The sequence below is a fragment of the Canis lupus genome, chromosome 6 (assembly GCF_003254725.2).
Source record: "Canis lupus dingo isolate Sandy chromosome 6, ASM325472v2, whole genome shotgun sequence".
Classification (NCBI taxonomy): domain Eukaryota; kingdom Metazoa; phylum Chordata; class Mammalia; order Carnivora; family Canidae; genus Canis; species Canis lupus.
This window is the reverse complement of record NC_064248.1, coordinates 20,903,342-20,929,765: the sequence shown is the minus strand read 5'-3', so window position 1 is coordinate 20,929,765 and position 26,424 is coordinate 20,903,342. Positions and strand designations below refer to the sequence as shown.

Below are 26,424 nucleotides of genomic sequence, written 5' to 3'. Positions count from 1 at the left end.
CTAAAGTATTGGGACCAGCAAGGAGAGAATTTGCGTGCAGCCAGCTCACTGAGGACTACAACTCCCAGAAAGCATTGCGATGGCCTCCTGCGTGAACGGCGGTTTATTTCCTGCCCCGTAGGTAGCTTCCGGGTTGTGTGGGCGGGGCCGGAGGAACTCTCCAATGAACCCTTTCCCCGGGCCGAGGGGCGGAGGGAGTGCCCAATGAGCGTCTGCGCCGAGGAGCCGAGCCAATGAGCGGTAAGGTTGCTGGGGAGGCTGCCGTGATGACGTCACTGAGATGCGCCCGCCGAGCGCGGGGGAAGCCAGCCGGTCTCCCCTGCCCGGCCAGAGGCGCGCTGGTCCTCGCGGCGTGTGCGGACCCCGCTTCCTCCGTGTCCCTGGCGGGCACGGCAGCCCGGAACCTCCACGCCGATGGCCACTAACCTGAGGACGCCCTCTTTCGCCTCCTCTTCGTCGACCTCGACAGACACGGACGACGAGGGTGTGCGCGGCACTTGCGAAGATGCTTCCATGTGCAAGAGGTGCTGGCCGGGCGCGGGGCCGGGGCCGGGGGGCGGCTGCCCAGCGGGGCCGGGGCCTCGGGGCGAGGCTGGCGCTGAAAGGTTCCCGTCAGCTCGCGCGACCCTCGGGCCACGCCTGGGACTGCCCGCAGCGGAGGGCGGCTCCCTTCTGCTGCGAGCCGGGGCTGGGGGCCGGGCCTCCTGGGGGCCGAGGCCTTGCGGGAAGCCAGCCGCGAGGCCACGAGGTAGAGTCTTGGTGCGCGAGGAGAAGCGGAGCGTCCGCCTGTTGAGTAGGTTCCGTCGCGTCGTGGGTTGTCCTGGGCCCCTCTGCACCTGCCGTGGGGCCAAGCAGGGCGTGGGGGGGCGGGGGCGGGGCGGGGGGCGGGGCGGCCTGCCCAGGACCGCGTGCAGGGGTGTGCAGAGCCAGGACCTTCCCCAGCTCCTGCCTGGATGCCACAGGAGCCTACGGTCCTGGGGGTGCTGCGGCGGCCGCGTTGGGAGCACACACCTGTGTCCCGTGTGGGAGCGCCTGAGGCTTGAGGGTCCTGCGTTCCTCCGCTCGGCGGAGATCGCGGACAGTAGAGTGGGTGGCGGGCGCTTGCTCTTGGGTGGCCGGTGGGTACTGGGGACCCACGGTGAACAGGCCTGACGTGGCACCTGTTGCGAGAGACGGGAGGCAGACGTCACCCGTGAAGAACGGAACTGCAGCGTGCATCCGAGTCTGTGATTGAGGCAGTACTGTGCGAGCTGACAACAGAAGGCTGACCACCCAGCAGGGATGTAGGAGGGCGTTGGGTCGGGACAGGGAAGGAGCGTGAAGTGTCCAAGGCATGGAAAGAATGCCGCTGAAGCTGGAGCCACGTGCCGACCGTCGGCTGGAGTAAACCGAGGGTTTGGGTTCAGACCTGCACTTTCTGTTATTTCTTGGAGATTCAGCATAGTGATTTAAAGCGCGGACTCCAGGGCCAGGCTCTCTCAGGCTGACCCTAGCTCTGCCCCTTATGGTCTGTGTTACTCCACCACTCTGCGGGGTCTCAGTTTCCTGACCTGAGAAGTGGAGTCATAATAATCCCACTTGATAGATGATTGTAAAGATTGAATGGTAAATAACTAATAAGGCACTTAGAGCCACGTTTGGCATGTAGTAGGTGTTAGTGGTGGTAAAATAAAAGTAGAGATAAATACGTACATTAAGTGTCTAAGATTGGGAGGCCGTCTTGCAAGGTTTTTGTTTTTGTTTTTTTTTAAGTTTTTACTCTTCGGTGAGAGAGAGAGAGAGAGGGGCAGAGACACAGCAGGCTCCCTGTAGGGAGCCCGTTGTGAGACTTGATCCCAGGACCCCTGGATCACAACCTGAGCCCATGGCACATGCTCAACCACTGAGCCTCCCAGGTGCCCCGAAATTTGTGAACTTTAATGGATGACACCCAACTTCATTTCTTCTTCACCTTTCAAGTGCTGTTGACCGTATGTGTAGCCCTTTGAATTAGAAATAATTTTCCTCCCATACACTTCTACTTGCTAAGAGAATGTGGAGTGCCAAGGAAACAATCAGAAGGAAACAAAATACTTTTCAGTAGCGTATTACGGTTAGGTTTGCTTGAAACGTATTGGTGATTTTGATTTATTTGAGATTCGTCGCTAACAGTTTTTGCAAACTTGCTTACTTAAAAAACAGTAAAAATGCTCTTGTTGGATAATTTCTTTTTTTTTTTTTCTTGTTGGATAATTTCTATAGTTTCTCAGCTCTTCTCTGCCTCAGTTTCTAATGCCCCCCCCCCGCCGCAAGTCTGGAGACATCTAATAGGGGAAGTTTCGGGTCGGAATTGCAGGATTCTCCCAAAGTGCACATCACTGGAGCCTGTGGAGCTTTGTAAAGAACACACAGTTGCTCACATCCTATTGCAGACTCACTGAGTCCGAAGCTTCCGGGTTAGGTGCCCTGCTGTAAAGACCAGGTGTGTTTGCCATCTGGATGCATTTCATCAAAGCTGTTCTTGCACTGGGCTTTCCTTCATCTGAGAAACCTGCAACAAGCTTGGGAGAATCCGTACGTTAATGTTCTGAGACATTTTGCAGGGCTCTGTTCTGCAAGGTCTGTGATACCATAACCTGCATCTCCAGTGTAATGTAACGTGTTAAACCCTTAAATCTCGCCAGAAAGTCAAGTAATTAGTGAGGCCGGGATTCCTTGCAGGACCGTGGGCAAATAACTTCCTGCCTCAGTCCTCTCTTTGGAATGGGGAAGAGAATGGTAACCCACCTTTGGGATGTAAGGATTCAGTGAGAAAAAGACACAAGGCAGTTATTAGCACAGGGTCTGGCGCAGTGAGAAACCTTCACTAAGTTATTATCACGAGCTTTGATTTTCCTCCATTCTTTCTTTTTTCTGTGTTTTACAGATTTTATTTGTTTTACAGAGAGTGCGTGCACGCGTGGGTGGGGCGGGGCAAAGTGAGAGGGAGGGGGAAAGAATCTCAGGGAGAGTTTGCACTGAGCGAGGAGCCCAACGTGGGGCTCTCTGTCACGACCCTGAGACAGGACCTGAGCTGAAACCAAGAGCTGGGCACTCAGCCACCTGAGCCACCCAGGCGCCCTTCATTTCCGTCTATTCTGAGTATTACTTGGTTGAAGTTACTGAATGTGTGCCAGGTGTGGATCGGGCTGGTTCCTGCCACCCTGGGTTCCAGCCACAGCAACCCCGAAAATAACGTTAAGAAACCAGTCAGCCTCCCCAGAACTCCTACGGTTCTGCTGTTTGGTGTGTTCCCTCCTTCTATACAGGCCCTGGGGGTGCTCAGCATGCTGTGAGCTGTCAGCTGAACAGGTGTTTGCCAGATAGAAGAACATCGCATGGACATTGAAGCACATGCTGTGTCAGGGGAACCTGACGTTGTGCTGCAGAGCGGGTAGGGTTCTGGAGCCACAGTCAGAGGCGAAGTGCGGGAAGGGCCGAGGAGTTGCTTCTCTTTCCTGTCTGGGTTTTTTTTTTTTCCTTCCCCAGATTTTATTTGCTTATTCATGAGAGACACAGAGGCAGAGACACATGCAGAGGGAGCAGCAGGCTCTCCCTGGGGAGCGTGACGAGGGACTCGATCCCAGGACCCTGGGACTCAATCCCAGGCCCCCACAATCCTGACCTGAGCTGAAGAAAGATCCTGAATCACTGACCACCCAGGGGCCCCGGGTCGAGGGGTTTCGGGTGGGGGAGCTGACGTGCTCTGGGTTTGTTTTAGAACGATCGCCAGCAGCCAGCAGCCACGTGGGAGACGGCGTTGGCAACAAAGGGCAGGTCCGCTCTCTTTCCTTCCCTGCTGCCACACCCCTCCCTTGGCTCAGGTCCCTTCTCTTACCTGGTCCTGTTGCAACACGTCCTTAAGGTCCTGTCTGCTTCTAGTGCAGCTCCCCTGCTACGCAAGTGTTCATTGTCCAGCCAGGGTAATGTAACTTGCGATCAGAAATCTTGTCCTGTCACTGGGTGACTGGACACCTCTTGATTCCCCATCAGCCGGCAAGCTTAGAATCTGCAGTGCGTGGCATGGCACACTTTGCTTTCGGTGATCCTGTCACGCTACCCTGGCTATCCCCCTGCCAGCTGGAAATCTCCATGTAGACGTCTCAGCATTACGGCAGATTCATTATTTCCAAAAGTATGCTCGAGATGCCCTGGCTGTGTTTTCCTCCTTGCTACCACAGCCCTCCAAGTCCGTGAAGGGTGCCACACTGTTCGTTCCGTTGACCGGCGCAGAGGAGAGGAGTCATCCTGGATCTCTGCTCCTACTCAGCCCCTTCCTTGTGCTATCGATCCTTCACCCAAGCCTGTGATGTCATCTGCTAAAGATTTCTGGACTCTCCCTCCTTTTCTCCACCTCTGCTTCTGCCCTGTGAGCCTGAGTTACGGTCGTGTGGTGCGAGCCATGGTGCTCATCTGCTAGCCGCGCCTCCGGGGACTCGTGCCTCCCTCAGCCTCTAGCTGCCCCTGGAGCCTGAGGTTTGTGGAGGGCACATTGCATCATGTCACTGCCTGGCCTTGTGGCGTCTTGTTGGCATTTGAAAAGTTCCTGATGTGGTCTGTGTGGCGGCCCCATCCTTGCTTCCCCAGTGTGGCTTCACGCCAGCCTTGCCTGCCCTCCGGGATCGATTCAGCTGTCAGATGTGCCCTGTCCCCGCGGGCCTTAGGGCGGAGCAGCTGCTCCCTGTGCCCAAGAGGCTCCTGCGGTGGTGGCCATGGGGTGGGGGTGGGGGGGCGGATGTTGACCTGAAGATTGAGGTGACCTGCTTGGGACCTAGTGGGATAATTGTAGCTCGTTTTAAATATTTTATTTATTGAAAGGGAGAGAGTTTGTGAAGGGGAAGTGCAGAGGGAGAGGGACAAGCAGATTCTGCCCTGAGTGTGGCCCCAACACAGGACTCGATCCCATGACCCGGACATCCTGACCTGAGCCAAAATCAGGAGTCAGACACTTAATCGACTGAGCCCCCTGGTTGCCCTGTTTTTGTTTTTGTGTTTTTTTTTTTTTGTCTTTTGGGGGAATTAAACACTTAAGACCTTGCCTATGTGCTTTGAGGAAAGCAACAGAGTTTAAAAGAAGGGAAACAGACTCAAAATCTGTTTCGGTACAAAGTCTGTTTCTCTTAAGACTTTGTTTCCCGCCTTCCGTTTTTAACCAAGAAGACAACCAGCAGGAAATAGAAACCAAAAAATGAGGCTAAATGATGCAAAAGGTGAATGATAAACTTAAAAATAAGGGGTGGAGCAGTATCTTAAAGGCCAGTGTGCAGCACACAGGTAACATTCCAAACTTGAAACTTGATTCTGAGAGTATTGGATTGGTGTTTGTAATTGCTTATACATCCGTTGTAGGTGAGTGTCTATGTAGCTGTGTTACATGTATATATGCGGCGTATATACGTACAGAACGAGACACCCACATCCACGCTCACACATACACACAAACACCATGGAAGCAGCTGGAATGTAGAGGAGAGATCTAAGTCCAAGTGGGTAAGTAGGTTTGAAAAGCAACAGAATTAAGTTTCCTACCAGGTTGCACAGCTCGAGGGAAACACCCTTGACCTCTGTAAATCGGTGCCTTCTGCCTAAGGTCCTTCCCCGTTTCGTACCTGTTCCTCTTTGCTGAGCCTTTGAACTAATGTCCGGGATTGTAGTAAGCAGTCATGAGTGTTGAGTAGAAGTGAAGTGAACAGGCGCCAGCCTTGCTCCTCACCGGCTAGGGCAGCAGGGAGAGCCCCTTCCCATTCTCTGAGATGAAGGAAAACCGAGGGGAAGGCACGTCACACCTTTCTTGTGAAGTTCCCACTGTTGCAGGCGACACGCGTGCCAATAGGGCAGAGTCAGTGCTGCTGAATGAGCAGGAGGTTGGACCAGATCAGTGTTTCCCGCAGGGCAGTGTGAGATGACTTTAGGCGGCACACAGGATAGATAGATGCTTTAAATGTTGATCAGTGGTATTTATTAGAGAGTGTGTTTGGAGAAAATATTAGGTGGCACATCAGACGGGGTATTAAAAGTGAGTTGATATAAAGGATAATTAGGTTATGTGAATGTCATGAACATTTCAGAAGCAGCAGTGGAATGAATGAAGGCTGAGTACAGGCCTCTCTAAATCTGAGGGTTTTGAGTCTTTGGGTTTTATTTATTTATTTACTTTCTTGGGGGGTGGGGCGGAGAGAGAGAGAGCGAGAGAGAGCATGCGCAAGCTTGCCTGACCAGGGCTGCGGAGGGGCAGAAGGAGAGGGAGAGAGAAAGAATCGCAAGCGGGCTCCTCGCCCAGTGCAGAGCGCGACGCAGGCACGCCTTGCCAGGCCTTGCCGTCAAGACTCTGAGATCAGCACCTGAGCTGAAAGCAAGAGTCGGTTGCCCAACAGGCTGCGCCACCCAGGCACCCATGATTTCTTCTTGATATGTCCTGTGGTCACTGCCACGTCCTGCTAGGGTTGTCATTATCTGTGCAGGTGGACATGCTCCTCGTGCCCCTCGTGGCCTGGCTGGACAGCTAGCTGCACCTGCAGCCCCTGGTGCTTCCGTCCACATCGCATTTAAGGGCCATTTGAAGAAGGAGCACAAATCCTGATTGCTGTTCGAGGTCATCCATTGGTAGCTTCGCATGAGATCAGGAAAGACTCCGTGACAGAACCCAGGGTCGGTGACTTGGAAGGAAATCTCGGATTGGATGCTGAGGATCACTTGAGAAGAAATGTAGGCTGGCCAGTGCTCTTGGCGACACGAAGATCAATCATCGTTGTGTAGAAACTCCCAGAGATCCTGGAAGGGAAGACTTAAGCAACTCCTCTTCAGCAGCCTTTGCCTTGCAGTCCGTTCCAATAAGTCCAAACGGGCTTTTGGATAAGCAGACAATTCCAATTGTAAGCACTCAGAGAAACCATTAACTACCCAACGGTGTTTCTTCTTTCTTTTCGGAGTCTTAACGGTTGATGGTGTCTTAGAATGATACATGCCATTTGGTAAGGTAGAGAAAGTTTAAACAGACCCATTGAGAAACACACACATGCCCCAGAAATCTCTGAGCAGGGTCTCCTGCTTCTCTGCTGTTGTTCAGCCTCCCTGCCTACCTCCTGCTACTACTGGGACTTTCCAAGGAGCTTCCTGCCCCCAGAGCGTTTCTACCTGCGATTCCTCCTGTCTGGAATGCCTTCTGCACAGCTTTCTGCAATTGTGTCGCCCTCCACTCAGCCATCCCCTCTTCAGAGACGCCTTCTCTCTCACCTTCTCTAAAGTAGATCCTTCCATCCCCCCCTGCTGTTGTCCTTGTTCTGACCTAAGCTCTTCTTTCTGTCTCTGTCCCTGCCCTGCTTCACCCCTGTGAACCAATGCCCGGCCCTTTGCCGACGCTCAACAAATATGGCTTGACTGAATCCACAGTATTAAACTGATGGCAATGCAGACGCTGCTCCTTGTGTTCCAGGAGAGGGCAGTAGGAAGTACTTGGAGGAGCTCCCGGAGGAAGGCAGCTTGGTCAGCTTTTCAGCAGTTCGAGTGCTGGGCAGTGGAGCGAGCGAGCCAGCGCCTTCTTTGTGGGGCGTGCTCAGGCAGTGGCGTGGTGTTGTTGCAGGGATCTTGCCCTGGATGTGAGGGTTGAGCAGGTGCAGTCTAAGGGCCCCTCCCGCCAAACATCCACCTGTGAGGACTCCTCATCACCAGTCTGTGGTTCCTGCTCAAACCACAGGGATGGCTTCTACCACTAGATGGCGCCAGACGGTGCCTTTGAGGGCAGTGCCCCTCAGACCACCATCAGTGAGAAGAGCGTTTTCTTTCGTGTTTTAAATTACTGAAGTATAGTTGGTCTGTGCGATGTCATATTAGTCTCCGGTGTGTGACATAGCGATCGGACGAGTCTATACATTACTCAGCGCCCCCCACGATCAGGTACAGTCATCCTATGCCACCGTACAGCCTTGTTACAGTATTACTGACTCTATTCCCTGTGTTGTGCTTTTGTGTTGGTGGGTCATTTATATAACTGGATGTTTGTACCTCTTAATCCCCTTCACCAGGGGCGCCCATGGGCCTCCCCCCCCCCCCCCCCCCCCCCCCCCCCCCCCGGCAACCACCAGCCTGCTTTTTGTGCTTAGAGTCTATTTTATTCTGTTTGTTTGCGGAACACATTCTTCAGGGCACTCCTCCCCTGAACACACACTTTCAACAGAAGCTTCACAAAACAGCCTTTACCTCTTAGAGTGTGTAATGAATGTCGATATTTTCCGTTTTCCTGTAGTTGACTGCATTCTCTAAGATGGAGATTTGCAAACTGTGGCATTGGTTTATGATACGGATGGGTCACAGTTCATTGTTTGAGAAGCATTATTGTAGACAACTGAGCCCGTTCACTCTGCAAAGCTCTGTGGGTCAGTTTTCCTTGGACCGTCTGGGCGTATAGCAAATTGAGTCCCTTAGTGAGTAGTTCATGTGTTTCTGTGGAGTTGCTGCGTTGAGTAGCTTCCTTCTGAAGGCATAGCTTCCTCCTGGGTGTCTGTGGTTGTGGGAAGGTAGAAAGGAGAGACTGGGTGGGAAAATGTCGTGGATTAGCACAGACTGTAGTCAGGGCAGGGGTAAGGAAGCCTCGTCCGTGGCTATAACGAGAAGATTCAATATCACTTCTGGGCACTAAGAACGTAGCTGGGAGACGTCTCTCTCTCTCTCTCTCTCTCTCTCTCTCTCTCTCTCACACACACACACACACACACACACAGCCTTACCCCTCTCAGCTTACTCGTCAAGCAAATGGAAAGGAGCTACTGAACACAGGATATCACTTAGGATGCTTCAGGGTGCAAGTAAGCCAAGACTCACCCCATCTTTCTCACTTACTTATTTATTTACTTATAAAGATTTTATTTATTTATTCACGAGAGACACACACACAGAGAGAGAGAGAGAAAGAGAGAGAAAGAGAGAGGCAGAGATATAGGCAGAGGGAGAAGTAGCCTCCATGCAGGGAGCCCGATGCAGGACTCCGGGAGACGCCCTGGGCCAAAGGCAGGCAAGGCACTAAACCGCCGAGCCACCCAGGCATCCCTAATCATTACTTTTTTTAAAAAGATTTACCTCTTTGTCTCAAAGAGAGGAAATGAGCCAGGGGAGTGGAAGAGGGGAGAGAGAGTCTTGGCGCAGACTCCCTGCTACGTGTGGAACCTGACGTGGGGCTCGATCCCAGGACCCCGAATTGATGACCTGAGGGGAAACCAAGAGTGGTCACTCCAACCGACTGAGCCACCCAGGCTCCCTTTAAAAGCTAAAGACATGTTTTAATTCACAGATATCCATTGAGGGGTAGAGTAGACTCCAGGCGCATAGTGGCTTGGCGTGGCCTTGGGGATCCAGGCTCCTGCCATTACTTCTCATTGTCCTAAGGCTGGCTCCGCTCCTGGTTGCCAGAAGACCTTCAGTGGTAAACCGGGCTTCAGCTCCCTGGCTCAGAACACTAAAACTTTGATTCCTTGGGGTGTCGGCTGGGAAGCGTTTAGGCTCCCGTAGCCTTTTCCAGGTTGCAGTGTAGGCCACTCTAACACTTTCTCGGTTGTAGCTGTAGTGTTTATTTGTTCCTGGATTTTCCACCGTGACCTCCTCGAGGGACGTGGAATGAGTGGTATCTGCTACAGAGTCGGGGGAAATCCTTAGGTAGTGGTTAGTCTTACGCAACGGTTCCGGTCTCCTTTCCTATGGACACAGAACTTCTGGTTGAGCAGAGTTGTCTGAGTGGCTCTCACCCGTGAGTTTGCTGTGGAGTGAATGAGTGGTGGCAGGTCTCCTGGGTGAGGTATGAGGTGAGGTTATGTGCTCTCTAGGGTCCTGGGAGAGGAGTTGGCCGTATGAAGAAAGAGAGGGAAGAAATGGCCGCTGTGGGGAGGGTGAGGGGCTGTGTGTGTGTGAGCAGCAAGACGGATGGCTGCGCCTGTTGACATGTGTAATGGAGCGCCAGATGTGCACGTGTTGGCCTTTTGACGTAGGTGATTTTCCTGCTTTACCTGGTTGCCGAGAATGGGCCTGAACCTGCTGACCTCTACTCACCTGCCTCCTTTCGTCCCTTCCAGGTTTGCAGTCAGCATTGGCTACTGGCATGACCCTTACATTCAGCATTTTGTAAGACTGTCTAAGGAGAGGAAGGCTCCCGAAATTAACAGAGGCAAGTGGTGACCCCCGCCCCCTTCTTCCCGAAGGTCCTCTCATTAGCACAGAGGCCTGAAGTTTTGGAGATTCGTTCTATTTTTTTTTTTTTTAAATATTTTTTTTCAATTTTTATTTATTTATGATAGTCACAGAGAGAGAGAGAGAGAGGCAGAGACACAGGCAGAGGGAGAAGCAGGCTCCATGCACCGGGAGCCCGACGTGGGATTCGATCCCGGGTCTCCAGGATTGCGCCCTGGGCCAAAGGCAGGCGCCAAACCGCTGCGCCACCCAGGGATCCCTCGTTCTATTTTTTTTATATGATTTTTCTTCATATTTTTTAAAATTGGGATCCCTGGGTGGCACAGTGGTTTAGCGCCTGCCTTTGGCCCAGGGCGCAATCCTGGAGACCCGGGATCGAATCCCACGTCGGGCTCCCAGTGCATGGAGCCTGCTTCTTCCTCTGCCTGTGTCTCTGCCTCTCTCTCTCTCTCTGTGACTATCATAAATAAATAAAAATTAAAAAAAATTTTTTTTTTAAATTTATTTGACATTGAGAGTGAGAGCACAGAGAGTGGTTGGGGGACTGAGGGAGAGTGAGAAGCATACTCCCCACTGATCAGAGAGCCCGATGTGGGCTCGATCCCAGGATCTTGAGATCATGACCTGAGCTGAAGGCAGACACTGAGCCGACGGCGCCACCCAAGCACCCCCAGGGATTCCCTCTTAAAAAGAGAGTTCCAGTGTTCACTCTCTCCAGTGGTTTCTCGAAGTGCTTCTTTCCCAACATGCTCACCAACATAGCGTATCATGAAACTTCTTATCTTTGTTCATCTGATTTGTGAAAAATGCTATCTTTACAATAATTTTATTTTATATTCCTCCTATTTTGTGGTGAAGTTAAAGATCATTTTTATATGTTTAAAAGTTTTAAAGTGGTGGTACCTGGGAATAGGGACAGGGTAGTTACTTGAGGCGAGGGTGAACCCAGTCATCAGGAAGATGGGGCAAGGCCTGGCTAAGAGGCCTCAGGCCTCCGTCCCATGCTCTTGAGGCAGCTTTCCTAACAGATGCTGCAGAGCCAGGGCCCCTCTATCGGGCGTCAGGAGCTGGGTGCCCCAGGAAGATTGGCAGCCATCTGTCCTTCCCAAATAGCCTGTGGTGAGCATCTTTAAAATTTTTTCCCCAACATCCAGTCTGTTGTGGATGATATACTTTAACACACAATAAAGATGATTTACTGGATGCATAAAATACAAACTCAAATTATTTATTAGGAGAATCAGTAGACAAAGAATTCCTATGTCCAATTGCTGTAAGTCTCTAAATGCCACTGCAATGTGGTTTAAGATAGTCATCTTTTCAGCATCAGGGCTTTAGAATGCAGATTGTATTCCTTTCCCCCCTCTTCGATTTCCCATCTCCTGTGCTCCAGCTCCCCACCACAGAGCTGAACAATTCAGTTTTTTCAGCAACATTTGCCTGGTGCCTTTCTCTCCCCCAATCACTGAGGCCATTTTATAAACATAGAGGCTCTTACCCAGTCGGCATGGATATGAAGGGAACACGATAAAAACTGCTTTTTTTTTTCCTTTTTGCTTTTATATTTATCTGCCCCGTTCCTGACCCCAAAAAACTATTTTTGTCATGATCTTCTATTTTAACTTTTAACACAGGCCTAAGTAGCTTTCACCTAGCCAGGAGAAAAGCAAGTTTTGAAGAGGAATAATTAGATCTGATATTTTGTTGCAAAACACTTGTCTTTCCTAAGTGAAATCATGGGACAGTTTATTTTTCAGATAGGTAATTCCACTATTAAATAGATTGTACTTGCTTTGGTTCAAACAGCTTTAAAAGGTGATAGAATTTGAAAGTCACTGTTACTCTTGTGAATTTCACAGATAAAGCGCTGACCCTACAGAAGAACAGAAGTGTCCTGTTTTGCTGTTCTCCTGGGGTGGGCTTTGCAGGGATGTCTGATGTCATGACCTCCATGAGCCATAGCTTGTGTCTCTCTCTCTCTTTCAGGATATTTTGCTCGAGTCCACGGTGTTGATCAGCTTATCAAGGCCTTTCTACGGAAGACAGAATGTCAGTGTCAGATTCTAAATCTTGGGGCTGGGATGGATACCACCTTCTGGAGGTTAAAGGTATATTAAAACTCCCCTTCTTGGGGATCCCTGGGTGGCTCAGCGGTTTGGCGCCTGCCTTTGGCCCAGGGCGCTATCCTGGAGTCTCAGGATCGAGACCCGCATCGGGCTCCTGGCATGGAGCCTGCTTCTCCCTCTGCCTGTGTCTCTGCCTCTCTCTCTGTCTCTCTCAGTGTGTCTATCATAAATAAATAAATAAATCTTTAAAAAAAAAAAAAAACTCCCCTTCTTGTTTGCCAAATTGTTTTGTTTTGTGAAGGTGCCTGCGTGGCTCAAGAACGTTAAAAATATATTCAGAGGGAATCCAGTGACCGGCTGCTGGTCTCTTCGCCCCATTGCTAGGTGCTTACACCTGCTGCCACCATCAGCCACCTACATGATGTCACTAGGGCCATAGTGGAGGATGTACGTCTTGCTTGTCATCCTTTGCTGTTACAAACAGGGCTTAGGATCGAACTCCTTGTATACATTGCGTGTGCACGTGTGGAAGAACCCTGCCAGTGGAATTGCTGAGACTGACAGCCCATGCATTGGCCATCTTGACAGCAACTGAGATTTTGTTGTCATCAAGACAGTGTGTTCGGTATAGTTTGGAGATGAGCGAGGCTGGGTGAAGGTACTATGACAGAAAGCCCTTTTGTAGCTCTACCCTGATGTGATCCCCCACCTGCTGTGTTAGGGATCAAGAATAGGTATTGTTCGTTACACTCACTCACAGGAAAGGGGATGGTCCCGTTAGTGGCGGAACCAGGACCGAAGAACTGGTCTTTGATGCCGGGCTAGAATCGTAGCTACCCACCTTTTCCCTATGACACCTTCACTGATTGCACCTTCCTTTTTGTAGGTTCGTACAGATTTTTCTCAGTTCTTCTATCAGGTCCGTCGTGTGGCAGTGATGGGTACGTGCGTTTCCCCAGGTTTCTTGCAGACATACACCAAGAAAAATCAGTGTGTGGGGCCTAACAGCACCCGCATAGGCATTTTGTCCCTAATCAGTTCACCTGATAAGGAAGTCTTTGGTTGTCAGTGCGCACGACCTTTCTGTTACTCAGGCGAGAACCCAGCAGCCTCAGCACCGCCGGAGTAGTCATTGTTTGCCTCTGCACTATTCATTCAGGATAAGATAGCTAACGTTTATGAAGTGCTGGCAGTTATGGGACCTCGTGAATTAACGTGAGAGCTCTGGGGTGGGAGGGTTAGAGATCAGGAAAGGGGGTGCTGCAGGAGCCTGTGTCTTCCCCAGATTGGACGGCCAGTGGTGTTGATGCCTGGAACAAACTGTGGACTACAGCTCCGCCACGTCCAGGCTCGGCTCCTGTTCTCTGCACGGAGCCCTGTGGTTGTTCGGTGGGGAGTCTTTGCCGTTCGTGGGGCAGTGGTGCCTGTGTACCTCAGAGACCATGCTGTGGGGGAAGGAACTGGGACAAAGCACAGTGGCAGAATGTGGACCGTGGTAACAGAAGCCACTGGAGAAACGCCTCCTTCGGGCCTGACACCCTTTTGACCTGATCTCGTGATTTGGTTTCTCCCCTCTGTCATGTAGGTGTGTTAGTAATTAATAAATCTGAGAGTTTTATTTCTAAGCAAGGTACGCTGAGACTAGGTACCCCTTCCAAGAAAAGGTTCTCTGTCAGGAGTGAGGGAGGTGAATAACACAGGGAGGGTCTGGAAGATTTTGCGAATTTTTTGTTTTGTTTGATAAGTATATTGGTCCAAAGAATTTTTAACAAGTCAAAGTTTGTTTTTTTGTTTTTGAAGATTGTATTTATTTATTCACGAGAGACACAGAGAGAGGGAGAGACACAGAGAGAGGGAGAAGCAGACTCAAGTCACAAGCCTTGTTTCTTGCCAGGCCTAAGGAGTGTGAGGAGCTGCTGCAGGCAATACTCAGCGTGTCATTAAAAGAGGCCAGAAAGGGATGTCCCTACAGTCTGTGCAGTTGGTGAGCTGAGGAGAGAATGCATTCAAGAATAGTCATCAGGGCTGAGTGAGTGATTGGACACAACAGATGGAGAGTATGTGCTCAGATGGCCAGGGGCTGACCAGGCTGGGTATGCAGAAGAGGGAGCAGGGCTGTGTGTGTGTGTGTGTGTGTGTTTGTGTATGTCTGCATATGAGTGTAATTGTGTCTCTCTCTGTATCTATGTGTCTGTGTCTATGTGTGTGTCTCTTGTGTCTGTGTGCGGGTCCTTGTGTGTATGTGTGTTTATCTCACTGTGTGTGTGTTTGTGTGTCTCTGAATATGTGTGTTTCTGTGTTTGTGTCTGTGTGTCTGTGTGTGTGGCTTTCACACTTATTTTATTGCAGCCCTCAGTAAAAATAAATGTGCATCCATCCCGGTCATGCCCCATATGTGTGTATTCGTATCAGTGAGTAGTAAAAGTCCAGCAATGTCACTTACTGAGGCCATTGTGAGTGTTACTCGTGTATTTATTTCCTCATTAATCCTCACACCCCCGTGAGGTGCTGTCATTTCGTCTACTGTACACACGAGAAAGCTTGGCCCAGGGAGTTTAGTGACTTCCAAGACTTCACAGCAGACATATGTTGGAGCTAGGATCTGAACCCCATTCTTCCGCTCCAGAGGGACTGCCCTTTACCACCAACCCTGCTTTCCAAAATCACATGAAAAATACATTCCTGACCGTATTGTGCCTGACTTAAAACCTTAAAATGCCCCATTGCTGTTTCAGGCCTAGTACTCATACATGAAGATGATCAGTAAGTTGTATGAGTGAATACATACTTAGAAAACTTACTGTGTATCTTTCCTCAGGATGAGATCTGCTCCCAAGTAAATATTTTGAAGTCGACTTTCCAATGATAGTCACAAGAAAGCTGCATAGCATCAAGTAAGTGTGGCTTGGACCAGAGGACAGAGCTGGGTGGATTCAGAGGCAGCGTTCAGCAGGGGCCAGTCTGAATTCCAGAGACCTCATTTTAGGGGACTCTTCCCTTGACCCCATCCCCCCCCCCCCACTTTCTTGCTAACCTTGGGATCGCCATTCTAGCCTATCGAGCAGTCTTCACAATGAAATATACCCTGCCTTGTGGCTGTTCTGTCCATTAATGTCATTCTCTGAACGTTTGAAAGAAATGACCTATAGTAGTTTCATCATCTGGGTTTTTGGGGGTTTTTTTTAAAGATTTTTATTTATTTATTCATGAGAGACACAGAACAAGAGAGGCAGAAACACAGGCAGAGGGAGAAGCAGGCCCTATGCAGGGAACCTGATGTGGGACTCGATCTCGGGTCTCTAGGATCACACCCTGGGCTGAAGGCCAGCTAAACCGTTGAGCTACCTGGGCTACCCTCATCTGAATTTTTTTTTTTTAATTTTTTTTTTATTTATTTATGATAGTCACACACAGAGAGAGAGAGAGGCAGAGACACAGGCAGAGGGAGAAGCAGGCTCCATGCACCGGAAGCCTAACGTGGGATTCGATCCCGGGTCTCCAGGATCGCGCCCTGGGCCAAAGGCAGGCACCAAACCGCTGCGCCACCCAGGGATCCCTCATCTGAATTTTTAATGTATATTTTGTCTAGTTCTTTATCTCCAAGTCATAGAAAAGTGCCCAACCTAGAGCACGTGCATAGTAAATATTCTTTGAGTGAATGAATGGAACGCTGAAGTTAGTTGCTCACTAACCAGACAAAAACCCCACCAAAAAGGAGAATTATAGACCAATATCCCTGATGAACACAGATGCAAAAAATTCTCAACAAGATACTAGCTAATAGGATCCAACAGTACATTAAGATTATTCACCATGACCAAGTGGGATTTATCCCCAGGATGCAAGGCTGGTTCAACACTCATAAAGCATTCAATGTGATAGATCATATCAATAAAAGAAAAAACAAGAACCATATGATCCTCTCAATAGATGCAGAGAAAGCACTTGACAAAATAACTGCATCATTCCTGATCAAAACTCTTCAGAGTGTAGGTATAGAAGGAACATTCCTCAGCATCTTAAAAGCTGTCTGTGAGGGCAGCCCCGGTGGCTCAGCGGTTTAGCGCCGCCTACAGCTCAGGGCATGATCCTGGAGACCCAGGATCGAGTCCCACGTCAGGCTCCCTTCATGGAGCCTGCTTCTCCCTCTGCCTGTGTCTCTGCCTCTCTCTCTGTCTCCTCTCTGTGTATTCTCATGAATAAATAAATAAAATCTTAAAAAAAAAAAAAAACTGTCTATGAAAAGCCCACAGCAAATATCATTCTCAATGGGGAAACACTGGGAGCCATTCCCCTAAGATCAGGAACATGACAGGGATGTCCACTCTCACCACTGCTATTCAACATCGTACTAGAAGTCCTTGCCTCAGCAAAGAGGCAACAAAAATAAATAAAAGGCATTCAAATTGGCAGAGAAGAAGTCAAACTCTCCCTCTTTGCAGATGACATGATACTGTACATAGAAAACCCAAAAGAGGGGATACCTGGGTCGCTCAGCGGTTTGGCACCTGCCTTTGGCCCAGGGCACGATCCTGGAGTCTTGGGATCGAGTCCCGCGTCGGGCTCCCAGCATGGAGCCTGCTTCTCCCTCTGTCTGTGTCTCTGCCTCTCTCTCTCTCTCTCATAAATAAATAAATTAATTAATTAAAAAAAAAAAAAAGACTCCACCCCAAGATTGTTAGAAATCATACCTCAGTTTGGCAGTGTGGCAAGATACAAAATCAATGCCCAGAAATCAGTGGCATTTCTATACACTAACAATGAAACTGAAGAGAGAGAAATTAAGGAGTCAATCCCATTTACAATTGCACCCAAAAGCGTAAGATACTTAGGAATAAACCTAACCAAAGAGGTAAAGGATCTATACCCTAAAAACTACAGAACACTTCTGAAAGAAACTGAGGAAGACACAAAGAGATGGGAAAACATTCCATGCTCATGGATTGGAAGAATTAATATTGTGAAAATGTCAATGCTACCCAGGGCAATTTTACACATTCAATGCAATCCCTATCAAGATACCATGGACTTTCTTCAGAGAGTTGGAACAAACAATCTTAAGATTTGTGTGGAATCAGAAAAGACCCCAAATAGCCAGGGGAATATTGAAAAAGAAAACCAGAGCCAGGGGCATCACAATGCCGGATTACAGGTTGTACTACAAAGCTGTGATCATCAAGACAGTATGGTACTGGCACAAAAACAGACACATAGATCAATGGAACAGAATGGAGAATCCAGAAATGGGCCCTCAACTCTATGGTCAACTAACATTCAACAAAGCGGGAAAGACTATCCACTGGAAAAAGAACAGTCTCTTCAATAAATGGTGCTGGGAAAATTGGACACCCACATGCAGAAGAATGAAACTAGACCACGACACAAAGATAAACTCAAAATGGATGAAAGATCTAAATGTGAGACAAGATTCCATCAAAATCCTAGAGGAGGGATCCCTGGGTGGCGCAGCGGTTTGACGCCTGCCTTTGGCCCAGGGCGTGATCCTGGAGACCCGGGATCGAATCCCACGTCGGGCTCCCGGTGCATGGAGCCTGCTTCTCCCTCTGCCTATGTCTCTGCCTCTCTCTCTCTCTCTCTGTGACTATCATGAATAAATAAAAAATTTAAAAAAAAATCCTAGAGGAAAACACAGGCAACACCCTTTTTGAACTTGGCCACAGTGACTTCTTGCAGGATACATCTATGAAGGCAAGGGAAACCAAAACAAAAATGAATTATTGGGACTTAATCAAGATAAAAAAGCTTCTGCACAGCCAAAGAAACAGTCAACAAAACTAAAAGCCTACAGAATGGGAGAAGATATTTGCAAAAGACCTATCAGATAAAGGGCTAGTATCCAAAATCTATAAAGAACTTCTTAAACTCAACAGCAAAGAAACAGTCAAATCATGAAATGGGCAAAAGACATGAACAGAAATTTCACCGAGGAAGACAGACATGGCCAACAAGCTAATGAGAAAATGCTCTGTATCACTGGCCATCAGGGAAATACAAATCAAAACCACAATGAAATACCACCTCACACCAGTGAGAATGGGGAAAATTAAGACAGGAAACAACAAATGTTGGAGAGGCTGTGGAGAAAGGGGAATCCTGTTGCACTGTTGGTGGGAATGTGAACTGGTGCAGCCACTCTGGAAAACTGTGTGGAGGTTCCTCAAAGAGTTAAAAATAGACCTGCCCTACGACCCAGCAATTGCACTGCTGGGGATTTACCCCAAAGATACAGATGCAGTGAAATGCCGGAACACCTGCACCCCAATGTTTATAGCAGCAATGGCCACAATAGCCAAACTGGAAGGAGCCCTCGGTGTCCATCGAAAGATGAATGGATAAAGGAGATGTGGTCTGTGTATACAGTGGAATATTAGTCAGACGTTAGAAACGACAAATACCCACCATTTGCTTCTAGGTGGATGGAACTGGAGGGTATTATGCTGTGTGAAGTAAGTCAATTGGAGAAGGACAAACATTACCTGGTCTCATTCATTTGGGGGATATAAAAAATAGTGAAAGGGAATAAAGGGGAAAGGAGAGGAAATGAGTGGGAAATATCAGTGAGGGTGATGGAACATGAGAGCCTCCCAACTCTGGGAAACGAACAAGGGGTGGTGGAAGGGGAGGTGGGCAGGGGGATGGGGTGACTGGGTAACGCAGGCACTGTGGTGGGCACTTGACGGGATGAGCACTGGGTGATATGCTATATGTTGGCAAATGGAACTCCAATAAAAAAATAGAAAAAAAATGTTTTGTTTGAGAAGAGGCAGGAAACTAGAGATAGCTTGGGAAACACTAAACATTGGGAAAATTCTTGCTGACTTGTCTTCAGTGATTTCTGAGTCTTCAGTATTTCATGATCAGATTGTGAGTTGACATCACATTCTGAGTGTAGTGCTTAGTGACCTAGCCTGAGAGCCGATCCACACAGTTTTACTGCGAGTGCCGAGGACCGAATATCATGAAGCAGAAGTCCCTGTGGAGCGCTGCTTTGAACAGGAGCAGGATGTACTTGCCATTTCTTTAGTGGATTTTTGCATTTTTGCTGAAACTGTTTGCATTTTTCCTCATTTCTCTCTCTTTCCCATCTTCCCAGAGTCAAGCCTTTCTTATCACAACCCATTATAGAATTACATGCAGACGACACACTTCAAATCGGCAAGTACCCTTAACCTAAGTGATAGAGTATGGACTATATAACTATCCTTGCTTTTTGTCCCGCTTTTCCTCTTAAAGATGGTGTGTTGTGTATATATGTGTGTATGTGTGTGTGCCTACGTGTGTGCACACATGATGTCAGACAGCATGTACTCTTGCTGATACATTTCCACTGCATCGCATTTACTGTGAAGGAGTTTAAAACAGTTGTTTGACTGGCTCTTCTTAGATATCCATAGGTCCCCGATCCTAAATCTTTAAAACATTTTTTTCAATGAGTTGCGAACGTTTCAAAAATAGATTTTTTTTTCCTGGAAGTCTCCTTTTCCAGATTTCCTTGGGAAAATCCAATCTGGCAGCATGAGACCCTGACTCCTGCATGGTTGCCTCATGGAGGAGGGCTGTGCGTCCTCCATTTGTGTCCCCACTGCTCCCTGTTGTCTTGTACCTGACCTGTTCCACCTGTTATGTTACCTCCTTGGCCCCTGTGCTCGGTTTTCCCCCTCACGTTTTAATTATGAATGTTTCCAACAACTGTTCTAAGCCTTTTGAACCAAGGTAAACCTCTTCCAGAATGTTCCCATCATTTTCAGTCTGTGTCTGGCAGAGAAGTTCAAAGGACTTAGTAATAATTCAGGTGAGAAAACATGGCCAGGGAGGATGGCCTTCTTGGAAGATGGACACAGATAACACAGTAAACATCAGACAACTAGACAGGCCTCTATGCAACTGCAGTGCCATGGTCATGCTCCTAGCGAAGAAACTCCCACAGAAATAATATCTCCCCCAGCCTTTGTTTCCTTCCTGCAGATTTTAAGTAGAACCTATTCAGACACTGCCATTTGCTGGCCTGTTTTCTCCACATGGAAGCTACCATAATTTTCTATATATTTGGTTAATCCCTGTGTCAGAATGATTACCTATAATGAAAGAGGTAACACTTTGCATTACTTTGAATCCATCAATGCAGAAATATATGAGGTAAAAGTAAAGACTCTCCATAAGCTCTACCCTCACCAAGATAACCAGTGTTTAGAGTGTTTTCTCCTATGGATGCATAATACATCTAGAGACAGATAAATATCACACATAAGAGAACGCACACAGAAATATAATCCGGTGCCTGGTATATAAAAGGTTTAATAAATTTTTGTTGAAAGAACATATATATTGAATAAATACATACGGGATCCCTGGGTGGCGCAGCAGTTTAGCGCCTGCCTTTGACCCAGGGCGCGATCCTGGAGACCCGGGATCGAATCCCGTGTCGGGCTCCCGGTGCCTATGTCTCTGCCTCTCTCTCTCTCTCTCTCTCTCTCTCTCTGTGTGACTATCATAAATAAACAAAAATTAAAAATAAATAAATACATACATACATTGTTCAACAATATATCTGTTAAATGGGTGAATCTATAGTTTTTTGTTTTTGTTTTTTTAATATTTTATTTGAGAGAGAGAGAATGAGCACACAGCAGGGGTTGGGGCAGAGAGAGATGGAGAAGCAGGCCCCTGAAAGAGCAGGGAGCCCAACTCAGGGCTCAGTCCCAGAACTTGGAGATCATGGCCTGAGCTGAAGGCAGCAGCTTAAGCGACTGAGCCCCCCAGTCACCCTTGTATTTCTAAAAAGAAATAGATTTATGTGTAATTTTAATAAAGAGGGTAATTTACACATACTGCTTTATAACTTGCTCTTTTTGCATCCTAGTGAATCATGGCTGTCTTTGTGTTGCCATAGATAGGTTTACTTCATTATTTCTGATGGCTTTATGTACTCCTTTGCATGGAAATTCCATTTTACTTAATGTGTTCAGTACTGATGGTCCTTTAGATTGCTGTGTTTTTTTATGGTTTTCTATTAAACAGTGTTGTAGAAAGCATAGGTACGTGTGAATTTTTGCAGGAATTGCTGGCTCACAGAATTGTGCCTTACATATTCTAATAGCTACTGCCAAACTGCTCTTCAAGACCTTTTTTACTAATTTGTATTTTCTCTCAAATAGATGAGGGAACTCTGTTCCCTCACTAACATTGGCTATTACCATTAAAAAAAAAAATATTCTGCCAAACCTATTAATTAAAAATTTTTTAAATGACTTTGTGCTAATGAGATGCAGCATCCTTCCTTCCTTTTATTGGCCTGTGGGATTTCTTTGTAAATTTTCATTTTATTGCCTATGTTCATATTTGTTTCAGTTGCTTTGTTTCATTTTCTTTTCAATTGATAGGAGCCCTTTATACCATAAAGATACGTTCTTTGATAAAAGTCCCTTGTCAGCCTTTTTTGGACACCTTTTTTTCTTAATCTTTTGCTTGCTTTTGAACTCTGTATGTATGTTTGATGTAAACACATTTTCTGGTCCTGTGCTTTATAGTTTTTTATCTTGCCCTCATACTGAGAAAAGATAGTTCAAATAGAAATAAATAAAATACAAATGTGAGTGAAGACTTGAGAAAAGTGGTAGGTCATCATAAAACTGATACGAATTTAATTGAAACATTTTCCTATTTCATCAAACCTATGAGGCTGCGACTGTGAGATTCACTACTATTTATTTATCATTAGGAAAGAAAAAGTGCTGACAAATTAAACTGGTATGTTATTGACTATTCGATGCATCCTGATTTCAGAAACGTTAAAGCAGAAAAAAAATGTATCTTTGAATTGATGTTTTTTTAAGCTGAAATGTGCACAGGGTAGAAAATTGAAAGTATATAAATGGGCACACAGTGAAAAGTAACTCAGAATGAGTAAATCAGGTTCTCTTATTCCCCTACTTAAATCCACTGGTTGGGACTCACAGAGTTAAGCAGGCCTCTTGTCTGCCTTCGGATTTTACTTTTGATCACAATAACAGTAACTGTGATCTGGCCACTTTGTCCTGCTGTCCTCTGAATGTGCCATGCTTACTGTCACCTTTGGGCCTTTCCACTTCCTTTTCTCTTGGCCTAGAACTCCCTTCCCCTAATTTTGCTTCTCTGGCTCCTTTTAATCATCCATGTCTCAGGTTAGCTGCTGCCTCCTCTGAGAAGCCCTCTTTGACCAACAGGTGAAAGACTGACCCCTGCCCTCCTTTTTTTTTTTTTCCTATTTATTTGCTTCATAGCACCTAATACTCTGATAGTCTCTTAATTCTTCCTTTGTTTAATGATTCATTATCTCCCTCCCTCCTTTGTAGGGAGGGTAAGCCTAATAAGGTGCAGGGACCACGCTCTTCTTGTTCATCACCTAGAAGAACAGTGTCTGGCATGCAGAGATTGTTGATTGAATAAATATACCCTTGAATGCTCAAATGAATAAATGTGCTGGTGTTTTTGTAGTCCATCTCTCTCTCTCTCTCTCTCTCTTTTTTTTTTTTTTTTTTTTTGGATCAGGGATAGAATAACTCACTCCAAGCATGCTTTTTATTATTACGTATATTGTTTACAAGAAGGCACACAGGTGTTCAGGAATCATTATTTGATCTCATAATACGGCAGACAAATGCCTTGATAGTCTTCATGTTCTTTTTCTGACTTGGGCCTTGTGGCACCTGGATTGACTTTGGATTTCCCTGCTTGGCTGACATCTAACAGGTTCCCAGGAGGTACTTCTTTTAGCTTAATGGTATGTGGCCCAGTGTATTTGAGTCAGCCAAATGAGGTTACCAGCATCAGAGAGTTTTCAGACACACTGTGGTTTAGCCTCTTCCCCTTTTTCTACCATGACCCTCAGAGCCAAGTGAACCTGAGCCATTAGCATTGATACAAGATAGCTGTTGGATGTTCCAGTTCCTTCCGTGGTTTGTACCCTTCAGGAAGCTGAGCAAGCAATGTTTTGGGTAAACAACCAAGCAGTTTTCTTTTTTCTTTTTCTTTTTCTTTTTTTTTTTTTGAATTATAATCCATTTTTTAAACTTTAAATTGACAACATTTTCAGGCATACTTAAGAATAAGTCAGTGAACCTCCATGTACCCAACACCTAAATTTTAACTGTGGCCAACTTCATCTGTACCAGTGGTTCTAAAAGTGTTAATCCTGTAAACTAGTGGCAGCAACACTGCCTGGGCACTTGTTAGAAATACAGATTTCTAACTTTTGAAAGAATTTGAAAAAATTCTACTTTTGAAATATCTGCTGAATTAGAAACTCAGGGTGGAGCCCATCAATCTGTGGTTTAACAAGGTTTCCAGGTGCATGTGATGGCTGCCAAAGCTTGAGAACCGCTATGTAAACCATTCCATCTCCAATCTCTGCTGGAGTATTTTTTTTATTTTATTTTATTTATTTATTTCGTGAGAGACAGAGAGGCAGAGACACAGGCAGAGGGAGAAGCAGGCTCCATGCAGGGAGCCCAATGTGGGATTCAATCCTGGGACTCCAGGTTCACGACCTGAGCCGAAGGCAGATGCTCAAGCCATCCAGGTGTCCCTCTGCTGGAGTTTTATTTTAAATATTTTTAAAAATATTTTTAAATTACAATATTTTAAATATTTTAAAGTAAATATCATTTTATTTGTAAATACTTTAGTATAGAAACAATTTTCTTTTACACACAGTATCTCACAGATTGGCACAACATTTAGAGAGCAACCAGCCAATCGGTACCAGTATTTACATAGGCTTATCCTTTGACTTCCTAATTCCACTCATAGAGACCTATTTGATAGGTATTTCATGATGTCTATACAAAGTTGCTCATTGCAGTGCTTCAGATGGAGAAGACTTGGAAATACCACATATCTAATAGTGAAAGATTGGCTGAGTAAGTTGTTTTATCCACTCATGGAATGCCAGGAAGTTATTACAGAGAATGATGTCGTTGTTACTGTTAAGTAAGAACAGCAATTTTCAAAAGACTTGGCCCTGTTTTCTCTTTTCTGTGTGAGGTATGTGTGTATGTTTGTAAGAATGTGTTTATGTTGCGTATGTGAGTTTAAGCACTAGAAAAAAGGCTGGGATGTTCTACACCAAAATACTAATTGTTATCTTTGGAAGATGTGATTTTGGTTCATTTCTACCCTTTTCCTTCCTTACTTTTCCCCCCATAACAGAGCATGTATTTTTATAATGGAGAAAAACAATAAATTTAATTTTGAAAAAAAATCCATTAAATTGTAATCTCATGATTATTAATCTCATCATTTCTGTTGAAATGATAATCTGTTCTTGGATTTACAGATGGACACTTTTTGGATTCAAAGAGATATGCCATTGTTGGAGCAGATCTCCGAGATTTACCTGAACTGGAAGAGAAACTAAAGAAATGTAACATAAATCCACAGTGAGATTTTTTTTTTAACCTCTTATGCATTTGTGATTTCTTGCTAATATAAGGCCAGTTAAAATTGCAGCATGATAACATGCATCCCATTTTTTATTCTGAAATGTTTATCGTTTCATTGCTCCTGAGAGTGGTTGTCTGAAATATTCTTAGAAGCAAAATTTCCTCGAGCCTGTTTTCACATCAGAATTACGTGTGTTACTTTTGTAACATACTGATGCCTAATATAAAGTTTGAGAGAAGATAATTAAATGCATAGAAACCTGTAATTGGGGATCCCTGGGTGGCGCAGCAGTTTGGCGCGGGCCTTTGGCCCAGGGCGCGATCCTGGAGACCCGGGATCGAATCCCACGTCGGGCTCCCGGTGCATGGAGCCTGCTTCTCCCTCTGCCTATGTCTCTGCCTCTCTCTCTCTCTCTGTGACTATCATAAAAAAAAAAAAAAAAAAAAAGAAACCTGTAATTGCAATTATATAAAGAAAGGACTAGTATCCAGAATACATAAAGAAAAACTACTGTAAAAGAAAAAAGTAAGTCCCATAGGAAAAAGGCAAAAGAGAGGTGACAAGGTAGCTCAAAGAAGAAATTGAGTGTCAAAAGAGAGATGACAAGGTAGCTCAAAGAAGAAACATGAGTGTCATATATTGAACCTCAGTAGTGATCAGAGGGAACTCTCTTTTTTTTTTACTCCATTCAAGTTGGCAAAAATGTAAAAGTCTGACATTATCAAGTATTGGCAAGGTTTATGGGAAAATGAGAATGGTCAAGCACCACTGGTGCAAGTGAATTTGGTGCAGTCATTATGAGGAACAATCTGGAAGTTCCCCATGAGCAAGTATACTGTATGATACAGTAGTGTGTTCTACTTTGGGATGTGTGCATCCCAAGAAGGTCTGCATGTATCTACAAGGAGGATGTTTGTCATGGGCACCATTTTTAGTAGCAGAAAATTAGAAACATTCTGAATGTCCATCAAGAATGAACAACATGTAAAATACGTGACCTAGATCAACATGGAGAGAACTCAAAAAACATAATGTATTAAAAAAAATCAAGTTGTAGGATAATATACACAGTGTGATACCAAGTGTGTAAAATCAAACCCTCAAAATACTATATATACTTCGATGATTACATGTATGTATCACAGAAATATTTTAAAAATGGACTGGAAGTGTTTACATCAAATTCTTGGGAACAGGTACCTTTGGGGAACAGTGGAGGGGAGTGAAATGCATGGTTTTAGCACACTGATGCTGCTCAGAATTAGATTGGAATTCACCAGTGGGGGAGGTAGGTAAAAGACATGTCTACACAGCTTACTGTCAGTGAAGATGACACGTTCAACAATATTTGAGGTGAGTAACTCAAGGGAGAGGTTTGAGGGGAACATGGGGGAAATGGAAAGTGACTTTAAAACTAAGTTAAAGGGGCACCTGGGTGACTCAGTGGTTGAGCGTCTGGCTCTGGCTCAGGTCGTGATCCTGGGGTCCTGGGATCAAGTCCTGCATCAGGCTCCCTGCGGGGTGCTTGCTTTTCCCTCTGCCTATGTCTCTGCCTCTCTCTCTGTGTCTTTCATGAATAAATGAATAAAATCTTTAAAAAATAAAGAAAAACAAATTGAAGGCAAAGATTCAGTGGCGAATGATTAAAGAGGGTTGCTACTAGGGAAATCACCAGTAGAGAAGAGGCTGTAAATGGGACAGAGGCTAAGAGGCTTGGAGGGAAGGT

The 26,424-nt window shown here is 46.4% G+C and overlaps 1 protein-coding gene across 1 annotated transcript in view; it reads left to right on the top strand.

Annotated features, from left to right (window-relative positions):
• The first annotated feature begins 269 nt into the window (after nucleotides 1–269).
• The window catches only part of LCMT1 (leucine carboxyl methyltransferase 1), a 40,961-nt gene continuing 14,806 nt past the window's right edge, over nucleotides 270–26,424 (top strand). Inside the window, exons 1-7 of the mRNA XM_049111271.1 lie at nucleotides 270–524; nucleotides 10,077–10,168; nucleotides 12,178–12,299; nucleotides 14,308–14,314; nucleotides 15,082–15,151; nucleotides 19,372–19,433; nucleotides 24,592–24,694. Of these exons, the coding sequence (XP_048967228.1) occupies nucleotides 415–524; nucleotides 10,077–10,168; nucleotides 12,178–12,299; nucleotides 14,308–14,314; nucleotides 15,082–15,151; nucleotides 19,372–19,433; nucleotides 24,592–24,694 (566 nt within the window). The 5' untranslated portion in view covers nucleotides 270–414. The remainder of the gene's footprint in view (nucleotides 525–10,076; nucleotides 10,169–12,177; nucleotides 12,300–14,307; nucleotides 14,315–15,081; nucleotides 15,152–19,371; nucleotides 19,434–24,591; nucleotides 24,695–26,424) is intronic.